This window comes from Anabas testudineus, chromosome 18, assembly GCF_900324465.2.
Source record: "Anabas testudineus chromosome 18, fAnaTes1.2, whole genome shotgun sequence".
In the NCBI taxonomy this organism is placed as follows: domain Eukaryota; kingdom Metazoa; phylum Chordata; class Actinopteri; order Anabantiformes; family Anabantidae; genus Anabas; species Anabas testudineus.
The window spans coordinates 31,017,439-31,040,089 of NC_046627.1; the positions used below are offsets into that span (position 1 = coordinate 31,017,439).

General features: G+C 38.7%; 1 protein-coding gene across 1 annotated transcript; it reads right to left on the bottom strand.

Moving 5' to 3' along the window:
- Positions 1 to 15,476: 15,476 nt before the first annotated feature.
- Positions 15,477 to 21,447, bottom strand: vgf (VGF nerve growth factor inducible). Its single transcript, XM_026352535.1, has 2 exons — positions 21,040 to 21,447; positions 15,477 to 18,425 (listed from the first exon to the last, which is right to left on the bottom strand). The coding sequence occupies exon 2, from the start codon at positions 18,380 to 18,382 to the stop codon at positions 16,205 to 16,207; it is 2,178 nt and encodes a 725-aa protein (XP_026208320.1). The 5' UTR covers positions 18,383 to 18,425; positions 21,040 to 21,447; the 3' UTR covers positions 15,477 to 16,204.
- Between the last annotated feature and the right edge of the window lie 1,204 nt (positions 21,448 to 22,651).

Below are 22,651 nucleotides of genomic sequence, written 5' to 3' on the forward strand. Positions count from 1 at the left end.
TTCAAATTATATTCTTTAAACACAGCAACCTGTGTACCACAGACTAAGCACACTGCTTTGCCTTTAATTTCTGTAAAGAAATATTTGGAAGTCCATGTTTTGTTGAAAATACAGCATTCGTTATCAACTTTTCTTTTCTTGGGGTGTGCCGACATCTTGGGGATAACCTGGCGAACAGCATCACCTTCACTCACACACGTGTATACGCGAGTGAAGGTGCTACGTCTACGACGTGCATACGTAGCGACGTAACGCTTTTCAAAATAAAATTTCAAAATAAAATTTCAAAATAAAATTTCAAAATAAAAGTAAAAAAAAAAGGTTTAATTTATGGTGTTTATGATTGGCCTCACGCGGGCCGGACAGGGACGTACAAAGGGCCGGATGTGGCCTTAATTTGCCCAGGTCTTCTTTAGAGGAAGAAACCTCAAGCGGAACAAGGCTCATAGTGGGCGGCCATCTGCCTCAGCTGGTTGGGGTGAGTGGAAAGAGAAGAGAGAAAAGAACAGCAGGCACAAAAACAACAACAAGCAGCAAGAACATTGGGCAGGTCAACTGGATTCTGGAGATGTACAGCTCCAGGCCGAGGATAACTGCAGAAAAGTACAGAGAGAGAGGAAGACAAAGAGGAGGAAGCACAACTACAGGAGAGAAGAGAAGAAGACACAAAGTTAATGATGTGCAATGGTGGACTTCCATTGATATAGGAGAAAGGAGAGAGGAAAGTTTGTCACTAGAGTTCCCCTAGCAGACTAACCTATAACAGCATAACTAAGAGATGGTTCAGAGTCACCTGATCCATCTCTAACTATAAGCTTTATAAAAATGGAAAGTTTTAAGCCTAGTCTTAAATGTGGAGAGGGTGTCTGCCTCCCGAACCTGAACTGGGAGCTGGTTCCACAGGAGAGGGGCTTGATAGCTAAAGGCTCTGCCTCCCATTCTACATTTGGAAACTCTAGGAACCATTAACCAACTATTTCCCTCTTCCTGTCTCTCTGTCGAGCTACACATCATTCCACCCTCTGCCCTCTGGACCTGTCTGACTCGTCCTGATGCCCAACTTCTGGCTGGAGATCTCGTCGCTCGGATCCACCGTCTGCTCTATGGGATGCGTTTGGAGACTGAAGTTGGTCAAACACTACTATGAAGTCGGTCTTGGCCTCGGCGGACGTCGGCAGCTGTTTCTCGGAGGTCTCGACTCAACGCTCCATAGTCCAGGAATGGAACAAATCTGCCTGCAATTAACTAACTGGAGTCCACATTAACTTAAAGACATTAACTGTTATACTGGACTGCTGCCTACATAGCATGTAATCACCCATATGAGGATGGGTTCCCTGTTGAGTCTGGTTCCTCTCAAGGTTTCTTCCTGTTGCCTTCTCAGGGAGTTTTTCCTTGCCACCGTCGCCCTTGGCTTGTTCATCAGGGACAATCTAATTTCATGATTCATACACATTCACTGTTCATGTACTGTTCTTTGGTTGTGTAAAGCTGCTTTGTGACAATGTCAATTGTAAAAAGCGCTCTACAAATAAAATTGAATTGAATTGAATTGAATTGAATTGAACCACAAGTAAACCTGCAGTCTGAGAACGGAGAGTTCTGCTGGGAAAATATGGAACTATGAGTTCTTTGAGATAAGATGGAACCTGATTTATATTATATTAAGTGATTTATAAGTGAGGAGAAGAATTTTAAATTCAATTCTGGATTTTACAGGGAGCCAATGGAGAGAAGCTAATGTTGGAGACATATGCTCTCTCTTGCTAAGTCCAGGCAGAACTCGGGCTGCCGCATTCTGGATTAACTGGAGACGTTTTAAGGAGTTATTGGGACATCTTATTAATAATGAATTACAATAGTCCAGTCTGGAAGTAACAAAAGCATGGACTAGCATCACTTTGGGACAGGATGCTCCTAATTTTAACAATGTTTCTCAGGTGAAAAAAAGGCAGTTCTAGAGATTTCTTTGATGTATGAAGTAGGAAATATCCTGGTCAAAGATAACTCAGAGATGTCTTACAGTGTTACTTGAGGCCAATACTAAGTCATCAAGGGTGAGAATGTGATTAGACATAGTGTCTCTGAGATTTTTAGGTCCAAATAAAATAACCTGGAGGAGAAGGAAATTGGAGGACATCCAAGCCTTTATGTCTTTTAAGCATGCTTGTGCAAGTTTGACTAATTGATTAGTTTCTCCTGGTTTCATAGATAGGTATAGCTGGGTATCATCGGCATAACAATGGAAATTTAATGAGTGCTTCTTAATAATATTGCCTAAGGGGGACATATATAAAGTGAAAAGAATCGGTCCAAGCACAGCATCGAAGACTCATCATTAAAATGTACAAACTGAAATCTATCTGATAGATATGATTTAAACCACTCTAGTGCTGTTCCTTTGATCCCAATGACATGTCCCAGCCTGTGTAATAAAATTTAGTGATCTATAGTGTTGAATGCAGCACTAAGATCTAACAAGAACAGTATATAGAGTAGTCCATTTTCTGATGCTAATAGAAAATCGTTAGTGACCTTTACCAGTGCTGTTTCTGTACTATGATGTACTCTAAATCCTGACTGGAAATCTTCATACAAGTTATACTGCGAAGGTGGTCATATAATTGCTTAGAAACTACCTTTTCAAGAATTTTAGAGATAAAGGGCAGATTGGATATTGGTCTATAATTCACTAAAACCCCTGAGCCCAGAGTAGGCTTTTTGAGTTTGCTGATCAAAGGTAAGACATCTTTGAGGAGTTTAGTCGGGATGGGATCTAAATGGTAAATGGTCTGCACTTATATAGCTCTTTTCTACCTAGTTGGTACTCAAAGCTTTTTACACTGCTTCTCATTCACCCATTCACACACACACACACACACACACACACACACACACACACACACACATTCACACACCGATGGCAGAGCTGCTCTACCAATTGAGCCACAGCCAGCCCCAAATCTAATCTAATCATCTAAGAGACATGTTGATGGTTTAGAGGAATTAATTACTGAAATTAATTCAGAATGATCTACAATCATTCCATCCATGCTGTGTGCAGGAATCTGATCAATTTTATCTCCAATAGTTATGATTTTATTTGTAAAGAAATTCATGAAATCATTGCTGCTTAGAGTTGAGGGAATACTAGGCTCAACAGAGCTATGACTCTTTGTCAGCCTGGCTACAGTGCTGAAAAGAAACCTGACAATGACAACAAACAGGTAAAAAAAACTCCAGACTGCTCAGTTGATGTTCTGTCAGCAGGATAGTGGAAAAAGTCCTGAACGTGGACCTCTACAAAACAGTGGGACTGGAGGAAGAACAAGAGGTAGAGGGATGTCAGTGTCTTACAACAGGTTTTCTGGACAGCAGTCACCTGATGAGAGAAATCTGTAGTGTTATAATTGTGGAGGCTATGGACACAGGTCTCGAATCTGTCCCACAAAGAAAAGAAATAGCCATCAAGATGGCACCACATAGGAGTCATGGCGACATGCACCACCCCAGGGCATTGCAGTGCATTCACCAGGAATCAACTCGTCCCAGCAATAGGAGACAGCGGGGGCATGTCAGAGCAGTAAGCAGCATGTTGACATACCCACAGACACACCTCTTAAGGATAACGCAGTTATTACATATAGTCAGTATTTACAGTTAACATCAGATTACAAAACACTACCAAAATTAACTCTCAACATACAAGGGAAAAATGTGATGCTTCTTGTAGATTGCCATTCAATCACTAATAGACAGAGGTGCGATAGTGGAATGTCCACCATGCAACACCTCCATCTTGCCTGTGAAAAAAATCGAATGGGTCATGGAGGCCAGTCCAAGATCTTAGAGATATAAATTAAACAGTTCACCATCCGGCTCCAACAGTGCCGAATGTAAGAACACTTATGTGTCAAGTCCCAGGAACTGCTTGTTGGTTTTCTAGGGGTGGTCTGTGGCTCAATAGGTAAAGCAGTTGTCTGCCAATCACAGGATTGGTGGTTTGATTCCCGGCTGCCATGTCACATGCCAAAGTGTCCTTGGGCAAGATACTGAACCCCAAGTTGCCCCTGGTGAGTCAGGTCAGCTGCATAGCAGCTCTGCCATCGGTGTGTGAGTGTGTGTGTGAATGGGTGAATGAGATGCAGAGTAAAGCGCTTTGAGTACCAGCCAGGAAGAAAAGCTCTATATAAGTGCAAACCATTTTCTGTCATTGATCTGGCAAATGCAAATTTTAGTATTCCTGTCCATCCCGATTCACAATTCTGGTTTGCTTTTACTTTCAATGGTAAGCGATATATATGGACACGTATGGGTAAGGGATTTTCATCCAGCCCCACATTGTTTGCTTTAGCAGTGGCTGAAAATCTCTCACATTGGGAGCCACCATGTAATATTGAATCAATGTAATTTGTCTTTAGCAACAACGGTTGCCAAAACTGCGAAATAAAAAACAAATGATGTTTCTAGGCCTAGCAGGCTATTGCCGTCCATGGATTCGAAATTATGTGGAGATCTCCCAAACCCTGTATGACATCACACATGGGGGGGAAACATATGGCCATGACGGACAATGGCTTGGACTACAGGCAAAGAGACTGTATTTAATGACTTGAAACAAGTTCTAGCAAGAACATCATTGCTTAAGACTTCCAGACCACACCAAACTATTTAATTGACAAACAGAGACCTTTAGGGTACTATTCAAAATGCCTCTCAACAACAGAGAGAGGTATGGTTTCAAGCTTGAGAGCAGTAGCAGCTGCTAGCGAAGCTATCTTAGCTACAACAGACACTGTTGCTATGTGTCCTCTCATAGTTCATGTTACGCATGCAGTTCACTCACTAATTCTTCAAGCAAAAACTCCTAATCTAACACCAGCTAGGCTACTGCATTGGCAAAATGTCTTACTAACAATGTCTCATGTTACTCTAAAAGCTGAAGATGGAGAACCACATTCACATTCCATTCATACACCAATGGCAGAGTATCTTTCCCAAAGTGTCATGGTCTCTGCCCCTCCAGCCTGTCTGGCCCTCCTCCCTGCTCTTTGCCCTCACCTGGTCTCTCCTCCCCTTTATTAGCAGGTCCAGTGGTTCCTTTTTCCCGCCAGATAGTCTTTACCACTATCTGGAGGGAAATGCTGCAGCAGATGCGGCAGCTAAAGCAGCTGGCTCGCTCCTGTCTCCCCAATTCTACAAATGCCCGTGTCTGTCCAGGATAATGTTTTTTCCCTTAATGATGTCTCTTTGTTGCAAACAGGGACTGATGCTGGTGAACAAGCTTCCTGGAAAAAGAAGGGTTGGAAAAACCTTTGCAAACACCTTTCCTCAGTTGGGTAAATCCTCAGGGTCTCCAGGGTCTACTACTGAGATCCGTTTTCTCTTTTTTTAGCAAAGTTGACTCATGGTCCTGACAGAACCACTGTGATGCCTTTATCGACACACCCAAAACCTTATGAGGGGTTGCCCACATAAAACAATAGGACTCTCTCCATATGAAATTCTTACTGGTTGACCTATGCGAATGACTAATAAACAGTTTCCCCAAAATAGGTTGCATCATCAAGGAGAGAACAACACCAACTATACATCTGCATCCGTGTCATAGCAAGGGACAAGACCAGTAAATAAGAGGGAAGACAAGACATCACCATGTCACAAAGGACAAGTCTATTAAAACAGAAAAGACAACTATTTGACAACACTGACTAGGAAACATGGGAGGTGATCAAACATCCCTGTATGAAAAAATAACTACTAACAAGCATGCACTGTGCGCCGATCATCTCGTACAGCCTATATAGACCTACAAGATGCCATATGACCCACTTCTATCTATGAATTTCGATTCAATTTATGTTGGCAGGAATTTATCCACAATTTATAGATAACATAGTGATTTTACAGTTGATATTCCAGTAGATAGGTTAGTTACAAGTTTGTCTCCCAGAACTGTCCATTTCTCCCTTGTCGACATAGACTAGGGTCTGACATCACACAGTCTCACCTCAGGCTCGGTTCAAACAAGTAAATTCGCAGTCCTTCGTTTTTTTCCTTCTGGTACTTCTGACACAGCACAGGAATCCTCTGTTATTAATAAGAATAAACTTACTTTAAGAAAGACAATATCAATATCTGAAATTTTTTCAAAGTTTTTTTTTCCTTCAGCATGAAGTTAATATTTTTAGTAATAACATTATGTTGCAGCTGGTATAGGCTCCAGCACTCCCATGGCCCTTGAGTGGAGAAGCAGTTAGTAGTCTATTGCTTGTTATTTACCTTGGTTTATACATTACATTTAAGAAAAAAATCAATTTTTTTTATGAAGTTAGAAAATTACTGTATAGCAGCTAAAACATAGTCAACACATTTTTCCAAAAGACAAAACCTTAAGCCAGAAAAATCCCTGCTTGAAAGCACAACAAGATAGCATCTTTGAAAACATACAAAACACGCATGGCTTTACAGCAGAATTTTTTAAAACATTAAGCTGTCACACACAGTACTTTCCTTAACAGCTATGCTCAAGAGAACTTGCTTTATGTTATATCTTTTTAATGCCACAGTTTTAGACTATCTCATGTAGACTATTCTCTTTATGAAATATATAATTCTAAACTTAGGTACTTTACCAAATGATTTGTCAGATTATGTTTCAAGCACTAGTGTGTGCAGCATGTGGTTCACTTATGTAAAGTAGTTGTTGTTGAGTACACTCAAACAACAATTTCCTAGTCTGTTTTTCCCACAGGACAACAATGATCACAGAGATAGCCTGTATCTGTATAAAATGCATCAACATGTGCAGCATTTCCTATCACCCAGCAAAATTCTGTTTTTATATTTGTCAGACGTTGACATTTACATTTAGCACACACAACTTACAAGTGAGGAACAAGGCAAGCAAACAAAATCTAAGTCAAGGAGAAAAAACATCAAAGCAAAGTGCTATCAAAAAAGTCAAGCTTGTTTTTGACCCATAATATTTTGTATTGAATAATAATAACAATGATATAATAATAATAATAATAATGTAGAAAAGCACTATGATGCAGACCATTCATCATTTATAATTAGTGGCAAAAATTATCTCCACAAGCCACATCTGTCATAAAAAAATATTTTTTGTTTAAAGAATAGACACCTTTGGAGCTCTCCTACATTTTACGTCATATAAGTGATTTTGTTTGTTAATTTTTGAACCAAAATTGCATCACTCAAAATTTTTGGCTACAGCAGTAATTTCTTACTCTGATCTATGTAAATATGGTACCAGAATGTGCTTGGTAGAGTAATGAAAAACCTATCCAATACTGCCCCATTGTGATCAAAGTCAGAAATACCAAGTGTGCAGTTCACACCAAAATATAGGACTTTAAGATGTTGCTAGACAGGAAGGAAGATAGGTCAACTTTGTATGAACCGTGTAGCGTTTTTTTATGATGATGACATACTTTATTGATTACCCCTGGAAATTTGTTTTTGGGCAATGCTGCCAGACAATACATGACAATGCCACTACAGGGTTTCAGTGAGTTATCCAAGGACACTTTCATAGTCAACTGCTCTACTAACTGTTCTAGTATTTCCCCTGAGCTACTGCTGCCTCAAATCCCTCATTCATTGCTACAGCTACAGCATGTGTAGATTGTAAATTGAAAGATATTGTAAATGTATACATAATTGTGTTTTTGCTTACTTCTGAGCATTCATATTTTAAAGAATATATGTTGTCACCTTGCAGTTTTGCTAAAGTGAATATGCATGCATAAATATGTCTAGTATGTATGCCCCTTTGTGTGTGTTTGGGTGTTCTGCAGTGCCTGCATGATGATGTTGGTGAATGAGTCACCCAATCTTTACCATGTGACATCATGAATCATAGCACTTCTCCATTAGCTGCAACTATCAAGCACTTCACTCCTCCCTTAGCTTATTGTTTACTCCCTTCTCTCTGTCTCTACCCAGACTTGTTTTAGTTTTTCCTTACTCATCCTGTCATAAAGCCTACTATGTCTTTCAGCATTTCCTTTTTCTTTTCTTTTAATAGGTACAATCAGCCTTTCATTTGATTATATTTCAGAAGAACCCTAATCATATTATCTCTTATATTTTTTTTTTCTCAGCTTTAACTATCTCATTTACATGCATGTCTGATTTCATGCCAAGGGAGACAGACAGGAGGAAGTATAACTACGGGAGAGAGAAAAGACAAAGTTAATGACAGTCAATAGTAGCAATTGAATGGATAGATGAGAGGAAAGGAGGGGACAGGCGAAAAGATTCCATTGTTGGTGGGCAGCTTGTTTACTTTGCTTCTTTGATTCAGGCAAGGGTAATGTTCACTTGTTACTTATCTGGAATGCAAGAAGCTTACCTTGGTTAAAGAGGGTCGGTTGAGTTCAGAGGGTGGTAATGGTGTAAATGAAGAGTCCCAGTCTTCCTCCTTTGATTTGGTTGGTATTCTGCACCTCATAGATGAACTTAACAAAAAGCTTTATGTATGAAACATTTTTTAATTGATAGCTTAAATTATTCAAACGTGGAAGCGGATGTTCTTAAAGCATATAAGATCATATAAGACAACTTTTTAGGAATGGTAAAATGGAATACAGGCAGTTCTACTTTGAATATGCAAGAGATCTGTTTTTTTTTTTTTAAGCAGTTTAAAACCCCTTGCATAATACAATCACCTGCCACTTTATTAGGTACACCTGTCCAACTGCTCCTTAACGCAAATTTCTAATCAGCCAATCACATGGCAGCAACTCAATGCATTTAGGCATGTAGATATGGTCAAGAAGACCTGCTGCAGTTCAAACGGTGCATCAGAATGGTGAAGAAAGGTCATTTAAGTAACTTTGAACGTGGCATGGTTGTTGGTGCCAGACGGGCTGGTCTGAATATTTCAGAAACTGCTGATCTACTGGGATTTTCACACACAACCATCTCGAGGGTTTACAGAGATTAGTCCGAAAAAGAGAAAAAAATCCAATGAGCGGCAGTTTTGTGGGCGTAAATGCCTTGTTGATGCCAGAGGTCAGAGGCGAATGGCCAAATTGATTCGAGCTGATAGAAAGGCAACAGTAACTCAAATAACCATTCGTTACAACCGAGGTATGCAGAAGAGCATCTCTGAACGCACAACACGTCAAACCTTGAAGCGGATGGGCTACACCAGCAGAAGACCACATCAGGTGCCACTCCTGTCAGCTAAGAACAGGAAACTGAGGCTACAATTCGCACAGGCTCACCAAAATTGGACAATAGAAGATTGGAAAAACATTGCCTGGTCTGATGAGTCTCAATTTCTGCTGCGACATTTGGATGGTAGGGTCAGAATGTGGCGTCAACAACATGAAAGCATGGATCCATCCTGCCTTGTATCAACGGTTCAGGCTGGTGAACAGCTTGGGGGATATTTTCTTAGAACACTGTGGGCCCATTAGTACCAATTGAGCATTGTGTCAACGCCACAGCCTGCCTGAGTATTGTTGCTGACCATGTTCATCCCTTTATGACCACAGTGTCATAAAGGGATGACACTTCTAATGGATACTTCCAGCAGGATAACGCGCCATGTCATAAAGCGAGAATAATCTCAGACTGGTTTCTTGAACATGACAATGAGTTCACTGTACTTAAATGGCCTCCACAGTCACCAGATCTCAATCCAACAGAGCACCTTTGGGATGTGGTGGAATGGGAGATTCGCATCATGGATGTGCAGCTGACAAATGTGGCTCAACTGCGTGATGCTATCATGTCAATATGGACCAAAATCTCTGAGGAATGTTTCCAGCACCTTGTAGACTTTATGCCATGAAGGATTAGGCTGTTCTGAAGGCAAAAGGGGGTCCAATCCGGTACTAGTAAGGTGTACCTAATAAAGTGGCCGGTGAGTGTACATACTTATGTTACAGAGCAACAGGTAAAGTCAGTTTCAGAGGCTGCAGCACTGGCAGATGAGTATGTGCTCACACACAACGGCTCTATTCTGGTGAGAGGAATGGGTTTATCGGTCTTGTGTGTCTGACCCTGTGGTCTGTAGCACAGGTGCTCCACAGGGGACAGTTCTGTCTCCATTCCTCTTCACCCTGTATACCTCAGACTTCAGGTACAACTCACAGTCCTGCCATCTGCAGGAGTTATCTGATGTGTCTGCAGTTGTAGGACGTATTCAGGGTAGTAACTTTGTGGACTGGTGTGGGCTCAACCATCTTATCAACTTATCAGTAAAACAAAGGAGGTAGTGATGAACTTCAGAAAATCAGGGAGTCTTGTCATCCCTCTCTCTAAAATAAATGAAATGTAAATGGTCGACACCCACTACACAGTCAGAGAGAGACGGATCAACATTATGTGCATTACAGAGCGTGGCAGGCAATCCTTTCTGCCTGTGGCCATCAAACTGTACAATTCCCCATCCCTCTATAAGGGGGAGGAAAACTGACTACTTTCACAATCATTATTTATGTAATGTATTTGTTGTCATTCCACCTTGGACTATTATTGACATATTTTCATCCATCTTTACATTTTCTGTGTATATATTAAAGTTTTTATATTGATGCTATTTTGTATTTATATTGGGTGATCTTTTCTAGATTGTGGTTTCTTTTCTTTCTGTTTGAATTGAGAGCAACTGTAACAATGTTATCTACATCAGAGACTACATCCTCCAAAAGAGTAGTGGAGCGTTATAGCTATGTGAAACTGATAAACTGCCAACTTGGTGTGTGTTAGTTCAAGGGTTTTGGCCATGTGCTACAGCATTTCAACACTGACAGTGTGAGAGTTTAAGTGGAAGAGAAATCTACTAGTTAGTTTGATCACAGTTTACTGAAGAGATGCAACCAGGTCTCAATGCAAGCCAGGTTAAAAAAGTAAAGATTCAAAATACACATTACACATTATGCCATGTACTAGTCTGTCAGTAGAACATACTAAACCTTTGCAAAGAATTTTGGTGTGGTTGGCTCAGAAATATTGCAAAATTACGTGCAATTTTAACTTTACAGACACTGAGAATATTTTACATGCTTTTTTTTATCCTTGTCTTTTCACATACTTGAGAAAGTGATGCATCCATCATGCCTAGTGCCTACTGCACAAGCCTGTGTTAGCAGTGATTTGAGGTTGCTGCAGTTTGACCAACTGCAGCAACCTCAAATCACTGCTCCGACTCTCCCATCATCAATACAACATTTTGGCAAAAGATTAATGCAACTCTGGGCGGTAATAATGCAGGAGCTTATCTAACCATGCCACGGCTAAATTAAGGGTAATCCAACAAAATATTAAAGAGAGTGACTTTTTTTTTTGGATGGGCCATTTATTATTGTTAGAATCTTTATTGTATGTAAAGGAAATAAATCTAGAAGGACAGATGGTGGTAAATGGTCTGCACTTATAAAGCGCTTTTCTACCTAGCTGGTACTCAAAGCGCTTTACACTGCGTCTCATTCACCCACTCGCACACACAAGCACTCACACACTCACACACCGATGGCAGAGCTGCTATGCAGCTGACCTGACTCACCGGGGGCAACTTGGGGCTCAATATCTTGCCCAAGGAAGATAGAAGAGAGGAAAGACAGAAAAGAAGACCAAGTGGTGGACGCTAAAGAATGAAGAAACTCACAAGGAATTCAGGCAAAAGTTGAGACAGGTTCTGCGTGGTCATGAAGCGCTTCCAGGTGACTAGCTCTATGGGTTAGAGACGGTAGCAGTGAGAAAGAGACAAGAGGCTAAGATGGAGGTAGCAGAGATGAAAATGTTGAGATTCTCCTTAGGAGTAACGAGGTTAGACAGAATAATGAACGAGCACATCAGAGGGACAGCTCACGTTGCCTGCGTTAGCAACAAAGTCAGAGATATATGGATGTGATTACAGAGGATATGAGGTTGGCTGGTGTGGTGTAAGGGTAGAAGATGTCCATGATAGAGCGAGGTGGAAAAGGATGATTCCGAAAGAGAAGAGAGAGAAATTTTTATTGTATGTAGAATTATGAGTAAAATAACGAATTCAATCCATTTTGGCAAAAGACTGTAACATAACAAAATGTGAAAAATTTAGGTCTGCTTCTCTCAGACACCAGAGCCGGAGACATTTTTTGGATAACTATGCAGCAGGACAATCAGGATGCTATAAAGACACTGTGTTAAACATTTAAAACTACTTTTGTAGAAGTAGTGGATTGGAGGTGGTAAAATAACTCCCTCATACAGGTCTACAATTCACTCCAGTCAGCAAACAACATCTTGGGGTCCCCTCACCTCAAAAGATTCCAGGCTAAACTTTTCAGCTCTCTCCATGATGGTGAAATTACCTGCCCACCTCTGCATGCTCAGCAACCTCATTCCGAGTTTTAAAAAACCTGCTGAAAATAAAACTCTTTCACAACTTTCTCTTCATTTAAATCTTAAAAAATAAATATATTGAAAAAAATTGCACTTACACCTCATGAAATGGAAACAGTTCTTCCTAGAGTACTTTACGTTAAAGTTCTTTGTCTTGGCTCAGATATTTTTGCTTGCATTGTATTGTATTCGCTTTGGACCAAAGAATCTGTCAAATAACAAAATGTAAATGTAGCATGTTTATCTTACACTATTATAACTTAGTGCAGCTCAGCTGTATCTGCTTTTACCACAGTATCTCAATGGTCCTGCTGCTGTGTCTTTTGAACTTGTAGTGCAAGTAGAACTTTTTTTTTTCTTTTTTAACTTGGCTAACAACTGTCACAGATGTGTCAGCAAAGAGGTGGGGAGGGAGAAGCTTCTACTTGAGAGGATCTGTCTGCATACATTTTCAAACTTGAAACTTACTCTGATCTACAGTATATGGTATTACAGCATAGAAATCTACTGTTTTTTAAGCCCCAAAAGGGGCATAATACGGCCACTTTATAAGTAGAAAGTACTAGAGGTAGAGAAAGTACAGCAAACACTGTTCTGCTATAAATTTTTAGATGTCATTTTTTCAGAGCTGTAAGTACTTTTTGCATTTTTTCCCAGAGTTACAATTATTTATCTGTGTCCACAATAAAGGAATATGTAATAAAATATATCTTTATTTTTTTTTTAATTAATAGCAAAAATAGTCATTGACATGGAAATATTTACATCCAGGAAACACACGTTTATTACAATGGATACAACAAGGTACATATACAAAGACCATGGACAATATTTGCTCCATGCACGACTCAAACAATGATTGTTTTTGTTCACTTTTTTTCTATAATTTTTAAATTAATGCTTGTATGTGTTTAAAGAAGTAATTTTTAGATGCAAAGATACATGAGTTTTTTTGCATCATCTCTTAGCTCCCTTTTTATTACTTCCCTTGTCTGTCTTAATCTTCAAGTTCCATCTAAATCGTATAAAAAAACAAATTAAAAGATATAAAAGTTTTAACTCTCATTTCATCCATTGAATTCACTCCGTCTATTGACTTATTCATTTCTTTCTATTACAAGATTGTTAATGCCATAATTTTGTACTGGCTTGGCCACACAGATGGATTAGGGTTAGGGTTAGCAGCACAACTACAAAAGGTCAACAACACAAACAAACCAAAGATCAGTGACATAGTTGAAAAATAAGGGCTTACTCGTTATCAGTACCCATTTGAGTGAAGAAAGAAAATCTCAATAATACACAACACTGTAATTTATTTCAGGCAGTGAAAACCATTTGTTACGGTTTTAACTAATACATAGTGAAGTGGACAACTCAACTGTATTTGAAAAAACTGATTTAATCTCCCGTGGAATCGGTTGTAGAGAATAATTTACATGATCCCATCCACTTTCATTACAGTACTGATTTTGTTAATCATATTCAGCATTTAAAAAAGAAAAAAAAACTAAAATATTGAGAGTGATAGGTGAAATCATACATGTAAGACAGAATATTTCAGAGTATGGAAACAAATTCTTACATACAAATTTCTATTGATTGGTAATGCAGCATTTGGACAACAAGAAATCAAAATGTATATTTGTGTATCTAAAGCCCAGTGTACTTTATTCCTTCATATGTAGTCAACTCAACTCTTTCCTCCAGTAACATCTACTAAAAATTGAGCATACTTTTTTTGAAATGATTGACTATTCAAAAATGTTAATTATTTAAATGATCTCAGTAGGAATTAAGTGCTTAAAACTAAGAGCACTAGTTTGCCTTTGTGATTTGTAAAAAAATGTAAAAGAAAAAAGGAATTTAAAAGGAATCACATCAGCCTTTCCTTTTAAATTGATTTTTCTCATAAAAGAACAACATATATTGTATCCTTTGAAGGCATCAAGTGTAAAAGAATGTCATATAGAGTTTAGCCATAGCAACAAGGTAATTAAAGTTATGCAAAATGATGAGTCATCCAAGCAATTATAGTGTGGCTTCCATAGCTCTTTGTATCAAATGTGCTTTTTTGTTTATTATAGCCTACTGATTTTTTTTATTTTTTTAGATAATCCATAATCAAAATATACTCTCTCGAAAAAAAAAAAAACAAATGTTGCTGCATTTTCATACAAATAATACAAAATAATGTACTACATTTGCACAGATTGTATTCACTTTGAAATATAACTTTCGGGAATGGCTTTGAAAAATGAAGATACATGTCAGGACAAAGGCCCCAGTCTGTCATCCAAGCAACCACCATTCAAGGACATATTTTTGGTATACTTTTCACATATCTACATACACATTGTTCATAATTTAATTGCATGATGCACAGATGAGAGGTCAGTTGTAACAGTTGTTTGAAAGAGAAGTTACTTCCCTGCACTACTGTTTATCATGGTATTTTCTATATATGTAAATACTGTGCTTAAAATTGTAAATTTAAATTTAAATTTAATTTAAGTTTTCTTTGTCAAAAACACATCTTGCTTTCCTGGGACAATGTGTAAATGATGAAACTTTGATGAAACACACTAAGAGTGTCAGTTACCAACGTTAATCATAACATACTTTATCTAATTAGGTGGAGATATTTGACCTGTACAATGAGACAAAAAGTAGAAGCCAATGGCAGTGGATGGATTTGTGTGTGAACAGTTTAGAATAGGAAGAATAAACTGATGAAAGAATACCTACAACCTTTAGCCTTACTGATTAAACAGTTCAGGTGGATTCTTTAGTGAATAGTCCTCAGTCCAGGTGAAGCAGCTTTAGGATAAAAGATATTAATTAATGAATATGTCACAAAAGCCATAAGAGAGATGGGCCCATTTCTCACAAAAGAGGAAAATCTAGAATATCTTTAAGCTGAAGATGAGTTAATGGATATTTTCTTAAGTGGTACGATTCTACATTAAATGAGCAGTTTAATCTTGTGAAAGCTGACTTGCACATTATTTAAACACCAGATTCAGCTTTTAATATCACACAGCATGCACTATGGTAAATAAATGCTAAAAGTATGCAGTATTGAAATGACAAAGTTAGGTTGTTTTTGCTGTATGCCAAATGGGTTCAAATGATGGATATGAGACAAAAGTTCAGAATCTTAGCTTTAATGCAATGCTAAGTCCACATTGATATGTTAAACTACACAGAGGATAGCACCTTTTGTATCAGATGACGCAAATTTTGAGTGAGCAAAAGTATTGCAACATGTGACAAATTCCACTCAAAATTCAGGTCATCACATATAATGCACTGCTCTTGTGTCTGAACGAGACAAAATCTTTGCAGCCAGGTTTCAACTTCTCATGGAAAAACTGAAATCAGAATAGTGGACACTGAGCAGCACATTAATGACTCCGATGTCTGTGTTTTTTCTACTAACTCTCTACATATGGTTGGAATGTTCTGTGTCTGCATATACTTTTGGCCATGTAGCAAATGTCCAATAAAGAATGCCGTTATGACAGGATGTTCCAACATGACACCCATAATTGTCATATCATATTTCTAACAGGTCATGTTTCCCTCCTTATATATGAAGAATGCACAATTATATGGTATATTTCCTTGAATTTTCCCAACAAATCTTCATTTTATCCTGAATAATGCCCTTTTCCAAGAAACAATCAATCAAAATAGGAGAAAGAAACTTAGACATGCTAAACAAAATGACTAGCAAAACCATAAAAGAAGAAATACACTCTGTCCTGCTCATCTGTCTTTTTTCCATTTTCAGTCATGCTATTGTTTTTTTTATCTTTATTCTCCTATTCCTGCTTTAGTGTAACATTTTTGGTGTCTTTATGAGTATCTTCCCCACATCTTTCTCCAGATTCTCATGGGTGAGGCTATCTGTCTGCTTTCCAGACAAATAATAATCTTTGTTTCTCATTACTACAGGTGATGAGGCTGGGTAATAAAAATGCTTCCGTTGAGAAGAAATCACAGCCATTTGAGGAAGGGAATGTGCTTTGGATATGGATACTGACTGAAAAGTCTGGGGATACAGTGGGAGGGGGTAGCTAATATCATATGGCTTTTGCTGGAGGCTCACAGGGGATTTTCTAAGCCAAGGTTGGATCCAGCTGTGATAACCACGTTTGGGAGGGAACATGTAGAGGTCATCCGCAGTATTTCTGAGGGTGTTGAGGTTAACAGCATGATGGTGGATATAAAAGTGGGGTCTATGCCTTGGAAGAGGTGGAAGGTAGATGGGGTAAGTGTCTGGGAAGGGCTGGTAGTATGAAGGGGGCAGGGAGTAAGTGTAGGGGTAAGAAGTGTACCCAGTCCAAACAGACTTGGGTGATTTGAGCCAGAGATCCTGTTTATGTGACAGAGGCATCTGAGGTTTGGGCCTAAGATTTAAATTAAATATAACCGACTTTGCTGATTTGCCCCAGTGATCAAGTGATTTTGTTGGTGTTTTCTCCTGAATCCAAGATTTTAGAAGATTGACAGTTGAAGAGAGTTGTTTAGAGACAGGGAAGCTTTCTGAAATGTATGAAATCTGTGATGGTGAAAAGCCATTGGTAGATGACAATAAAGAAGACAGTGAAGTTGCTTTTTGCCAATGTGGCGTCTTCTGAGGTGGCACTTCTTTCTTCTTCTTTTTCTCTACATTGCTGATGATGTCCACCACATCATCAGCAGGGAGATGGAGCTTGCTGGAAATCTCAATTAGCTTTTCAATGGTTTGAGGATCAATATCATCTTCCTCTGTTAATTCCTGCTCCTCCTTGGACCTCTTGTCCTCTGCAGCACTGGACAGAGATAAGCTGTATTTCTTGTTCCCATTATTCTGTTTGAACATGTAGCGCAGAAGCATGTCTGAGGCGAGGTCAGCCAACTTCTTCTCCTCCATCTTAGCTCTCTGTGCCTCAGCTGCCTGCCTTCTCATTTCCTCCTGCTCTGCTTTGGCATGTGCCTCCTCCTTGTCCAGACTGAGTACCTCCTCATTTTCCTCGTCCTTCTCTTCTGGTTGTTTGTCTGCCATCGCCACTTGCTCTAATAGAGGCTGCGATTGTGCTGAATATTTGTGATAATTACTGTCCACTGTGTCATCCATTAAATTACCACCCCTTAATGTTGGCAGGTATAGGGCTTTCTGCGTCTCCTCTTGCCATTTCAGTTTCTTCTTAGACATGGCAAAGTTACCACCTTCATTTAGTGGTATAATCTCATTGTAATTACCGTAAGCTCTGTTTTCTCTTTGGGTTTTCTTGGAATCTCCCTCCCTCTCAGTGACTGTGTTAAAATGAGGAAATTCCTCCATCATTGTCTCAAGGCTTTTAAGCTCCTCTGGGTTGAGTTGCTCCTCTTCTTCCTTGTCGCCTTGTCCAGTGCTGGTTGGTTCCTGCTGGGGAACAGCACCCTTTCCAATGTCCAGGGGACTAGTGGGCTGCTGTTTGGTTTGGACCTGGACTGTCTGACTAGTGGTATGACTGCTCACTTTTTCAGTCATCTCCTCTTCTTTCTGAGTTTTCATCCTCTCCTCCTCCTCATCCTCTTTTTCTTGATTCTTCCACTGTGTGGCCATCAATAATTCGAACTCCTGTCGTCCATCTCTGTCTTGGTCTGCTCCCTCAATTGTTCTCAAGTCTGTATATTCTTCCTGTTTTTTAACTTCTCTCTTTCTTTCTTCTTCCATCCCCTCATGCTCTTCTCCCTCTTTCCTTCTTTCTATGTGTGAGTGATTCAGTGCCTCCAGTAAAACTGCTGCTAGAGTTTTGGGATCCACATCTTTAAAGAGCTCCTCTTCCTCTGCCTCATCTTTGTGTATCAATTCTCTCACCTCAACCCTTTTTTCCCCATCTCGTAACGTCTGCCCCCAAGTAGCATTTCTCTTGACATCTACAGCAGTGTTGATAGGATTGGGACTAGACAGATGAAGAAATGAAGCCACCATCAGGAAGATCAGCAAGGTAAGGGCATTTGAGGCATCACAGTACCCTATCATTGCCACCAAGAATGAACCTATGGTTCGGAACAGCAATGGAAACCTGGAAGGAGAGAAAAAAACAGAAAAACAGATCTTCTGTTTAAATAAATGACATATTTCCCTATAGTACAAAATCACAGCACAGTATCATAGGCATTTGTTTGGAAGTAGTGAGGTACAGTATAAACTAAGGTCTTGGAACTCAGGCTGATGCATGAGTAAGCAGTAAATCTAGCATTTTTACAGGAGACTAGAGTTTTGTCACAGACCTGCAACTAAAAGTTAACTTTTCCAAACCATGGTAAGGGTCAGGATATGGACAATAGAAGTACACAGAAACAAGAAAGTGAGAAACTAAAAAATACGTTTTGTAAAAGAAAATAAACTGAAGAGAGCTTACAATTTCAGATCAGATTTTTCACAAGTGAAATTAGGATTTTAGAATTTTTCAGAATTATATGGATGGTTAGTGTAGTTTATAATTACACATAACTATTGCAGGGAATAAAAGTTACATACTCACTTTTATGCCTAAATATTGAAAACTGTGTTGTGTTTGTAATAGTAAAACTCAAATGCTCAAATGTTTTGCATTGGTACTAAAATTGTCTCATCACACTTTCAGTCCCTGAGATAATTGTCTCACATTTGCCAAAAAACCCCCCCCCCCAAAAAAACAGCTTGATTATCCCCAAGACTTTTGGGCAAATGTTCTGTGGATTGATGAGACAAAGGTTAGACTTTTTAAAGGTCCCATTACATCATGTTAAAGACCCATTGTCAGTTATCACAAATGCTTTATTGCAATTGTTGCTGCCAAGGGTGGGACAACCAGTTATTTAGGTTTAGGGGGTATGACTTTTTCAAATAGGGCCAGGAAGGTTTGGACAGGATTTTAGCCTTAATAAATCAAATCAACATTTAAAAACTGGACTTTGTATTTACTTGGGTTAGCTTTGTGTAATATTAAATTTATTGATATTGTAAATCATTTAGGTGTGATAAATACATAAATAAATAAAATGGAAGCACAGCACTGCAAGCTATTGATAACTGAAAGGTTGTCTTGCTCAGCATGACTTCAGACAGGAATAGTTTCACAATATAACATTTACCACATTTACCACAAATACCACACAGTTATAAACAAAACGCGCAGTTTTTCAATTCACACAACAAATTCACATTGTTTATACATATCTCATTAATAGTACCAGCAAAAATGTTGCACAGGCACGTAACAAGTGCTGTGATTTCTCATAAAAAATATATGCATATGAAATGCAGTCTTACATTTAGCATACTTAGAAGGCTGTTTGCTCACTCTCCATGCTAGCATTTTAGTCTAAAAGATAACGGTTTGCCTCCATGTAGCTTACATCGCCTTAATAATTCGCTCTTGCAGCTGCAGTTTGGATGCTGCAAAAATATATATCTAATAATTTACATCCATCACAAATTTAAGAATCTACAATAAATCAGCAACTCTGAGAGGTTTTCACTTGATTAAATATTGTAATAAAATGCACATTTCAAAGAATTTGTGAGGTAACTTCTGACACAAACGCAGTTATGTTTCGAGACACTCCCACTTTTCCAGGAAAATCTCTGAAACTAGTGCAGAATTTTCCCAACGGCAATTATTCTTAAAAAAACATACGAAACATTTCAAGATCCAATAACATACTAAATGAATGGTAGACTCAGATATATTCTGTAGGCAGTGGAAACTAAGTTGATTGCAGGCAATGTGGATTGCGTGATGTGCAAACAGGAAGCAAATGATTGTGATGCGCACAGTCTACTATGACTGATACTCTGTAACTGTACGTTATTTTTATTTTAGATTTTTATTTAGACCCAATAAAACGCCTCGGTTCCATCTGTTTTGTTCACTCACAGATCACAGTACTATCTACACCAGAAAGCTAATTATTAATTTGCCTTTGAGAATTAAGAAAAAAAATCATAAAGCCAAAACCATTCAACCTCCCCACATCTTACACTACCTGTAAACCTCATAACTCCCAACAAACATGGACGTCAGTTTTATGCAGACATTTTAGACACGTCAAAGAGCTATCATTGTCACTGTCTCTATGGTATCACATTATTTTCAATATGAATGTGGTCATTCATTAATAAATACAAACTGCAATTCAGTTTTTAGCATGGTCATTCTTGGCAGCGCACTCAAGATAAATCTGGATGAATAACCAATTTTTATCGGGAGAATTAAAAAAAGGAGGGAGGCAATACCACGACCGATTTTGGCCATAAATAAAGAAATATAGCCAGTCGAAGTGACAATACATTCAGTTCCCACCGGGGCTGTAGTGCACTACAACATAATGCAATGATTCATTTAAAAAATGCTTCTAATTAATGACTGCGAAAGACATTAATTTATACGATAAAATATATTGTTTCGTGTTGTCTGAAGGTAATGTGAAAATATCTGTCTACACCTATCAAACCTTCTCCAACCTAACAAACAGCAGAAATCACAGTCATCTTTTTTACAGTTTGACATTTTCCTGATGTGAACCGCACTCTGTCCAGTGTAAAAATAAGTTATTGGTATAAGCTTTAGCAGTGGTCATTTTAATGTGATAAAATATGTTATTATAATCTTTCAGTCTTACATATTTACATTTTAGAGCGTTGACACTTACTTCCAGTGGGAGCAGCGGGGGAATTCCAGCTTCCTCTCGTCGTCACGTCACCCCAAGACCTGCTAGAAGCCCTGTTGTCATGCACTGAACTCGCTGCCTTTCACTAGGTGGTTGTTTTTGTTATGTGCTAGTTGTTGCTGTTTTGAATGTTAAGTCTTGTCACAGATGTTGTTTGCTGGTGAATTGTCTTCTCTTTCTTAACTCCTCTCCCGGAATTTCGCACCTCTCTTTTCAGGACCAAGGACAGCGGCTGAGGTCTCTTATACCTACGCCTTCCTGACCCACGTGATTTATGCGTCAAGCGGTCCCAATTGACGTCACACGACTTGGTTTCATTCATAAGATTTTTCTGCATCCCAACCTACATTTTCTTCCTATTTGATCAGTCAATTAGGTGCAGTGCCTTGGTTGCCCAATGAACAGAATCTGGTGAATGAATTAGCAATTTATGGTGCCATCTATCCCGGATCCAGCCTTTTTGGGGCCCGCATGAGTTTATGTAAAATACAAATTACATACTGTAATTTGTTTTTCACCCTATGGGTTTTACTCCATCCATACACAAGTTAAGTTGAGTTATAAATTCAAGTTCCTTTATATGGCACCAAGGGAACTTATGAACTGATCTAAGGATTACCGGTTAGTTCAGTATTATTCATAAGTACTAAAAATGTAAAACTAACTTGGTAACACAACAAAAAAAAAAAGTTCAGTAGCCTGAAGATATCAAATTAACTCAAATGTTTTGTCCCATGAATTGAGTTGTTAATGTAGTAATACAGTTAAAACCACAGAAAAATGTATAGAGTTTAGATGAGTATTTTTTATAAAATAGTACAAATCACTTAGATAGGATGCAAGTTCACCTTCTCTTTCCAGTTAACAAAGAAGAGCAGCATGAGCATCTTTGCAGGCGGAGCACTCTCTGCCATTCCAGAGAGTCATTGTTTGAGCCAAAGTGGACTTTAACTGGGAGACGACCAAGGAAGACACCACTGTTAAAAGAAAATCCTAAAAAAGCCTGTACTTTGGACTGATGAGACAAAACTGGGACTTTTTGGCAAGGTCAGAAAGCTTGGTTTCAGTCGCAGGTCATGGGGTTTTTCAACACGATAATGACCCAAAACAACCCAATAATGGATAAGAGCAAACCAATTATTATTACATTCTGAAGTGGCCTTCTATGGGCCCTGATCTAAATCCCATTAAACATCTTTGGAAGGAGCTGAAACACGCCATCTTGAGAAGGCACCCTTCAAGCCTGAGAAACTGGAGCAGTTTGCTCGCGAGAAGTTGTCCAACATACCTTTTTACAGAAATCGTTTGATTGTAGTGATTGCTTCAAAAGGTTGTGCAACAAAACATTAAGTTCAGGGTACCATCATTTTTGTCCAGCCATGTTTCATTAGTTTGTTTTATTTTTAAATTTTTTTAACATTCTGTTTAGCCATAATTCAAAAGCAATGTGTGATTTTCATTGGTTTATTTTCAGTAAAATTAGATTTAGTAATACTTTTGTCATTTTGAAGTTTCTTTCTATGACCATTGTGGGTTTTTCTTTCATTAACAGAGGGGTACCAACAATTCTGACCACGTGTATATTTAAAAATAT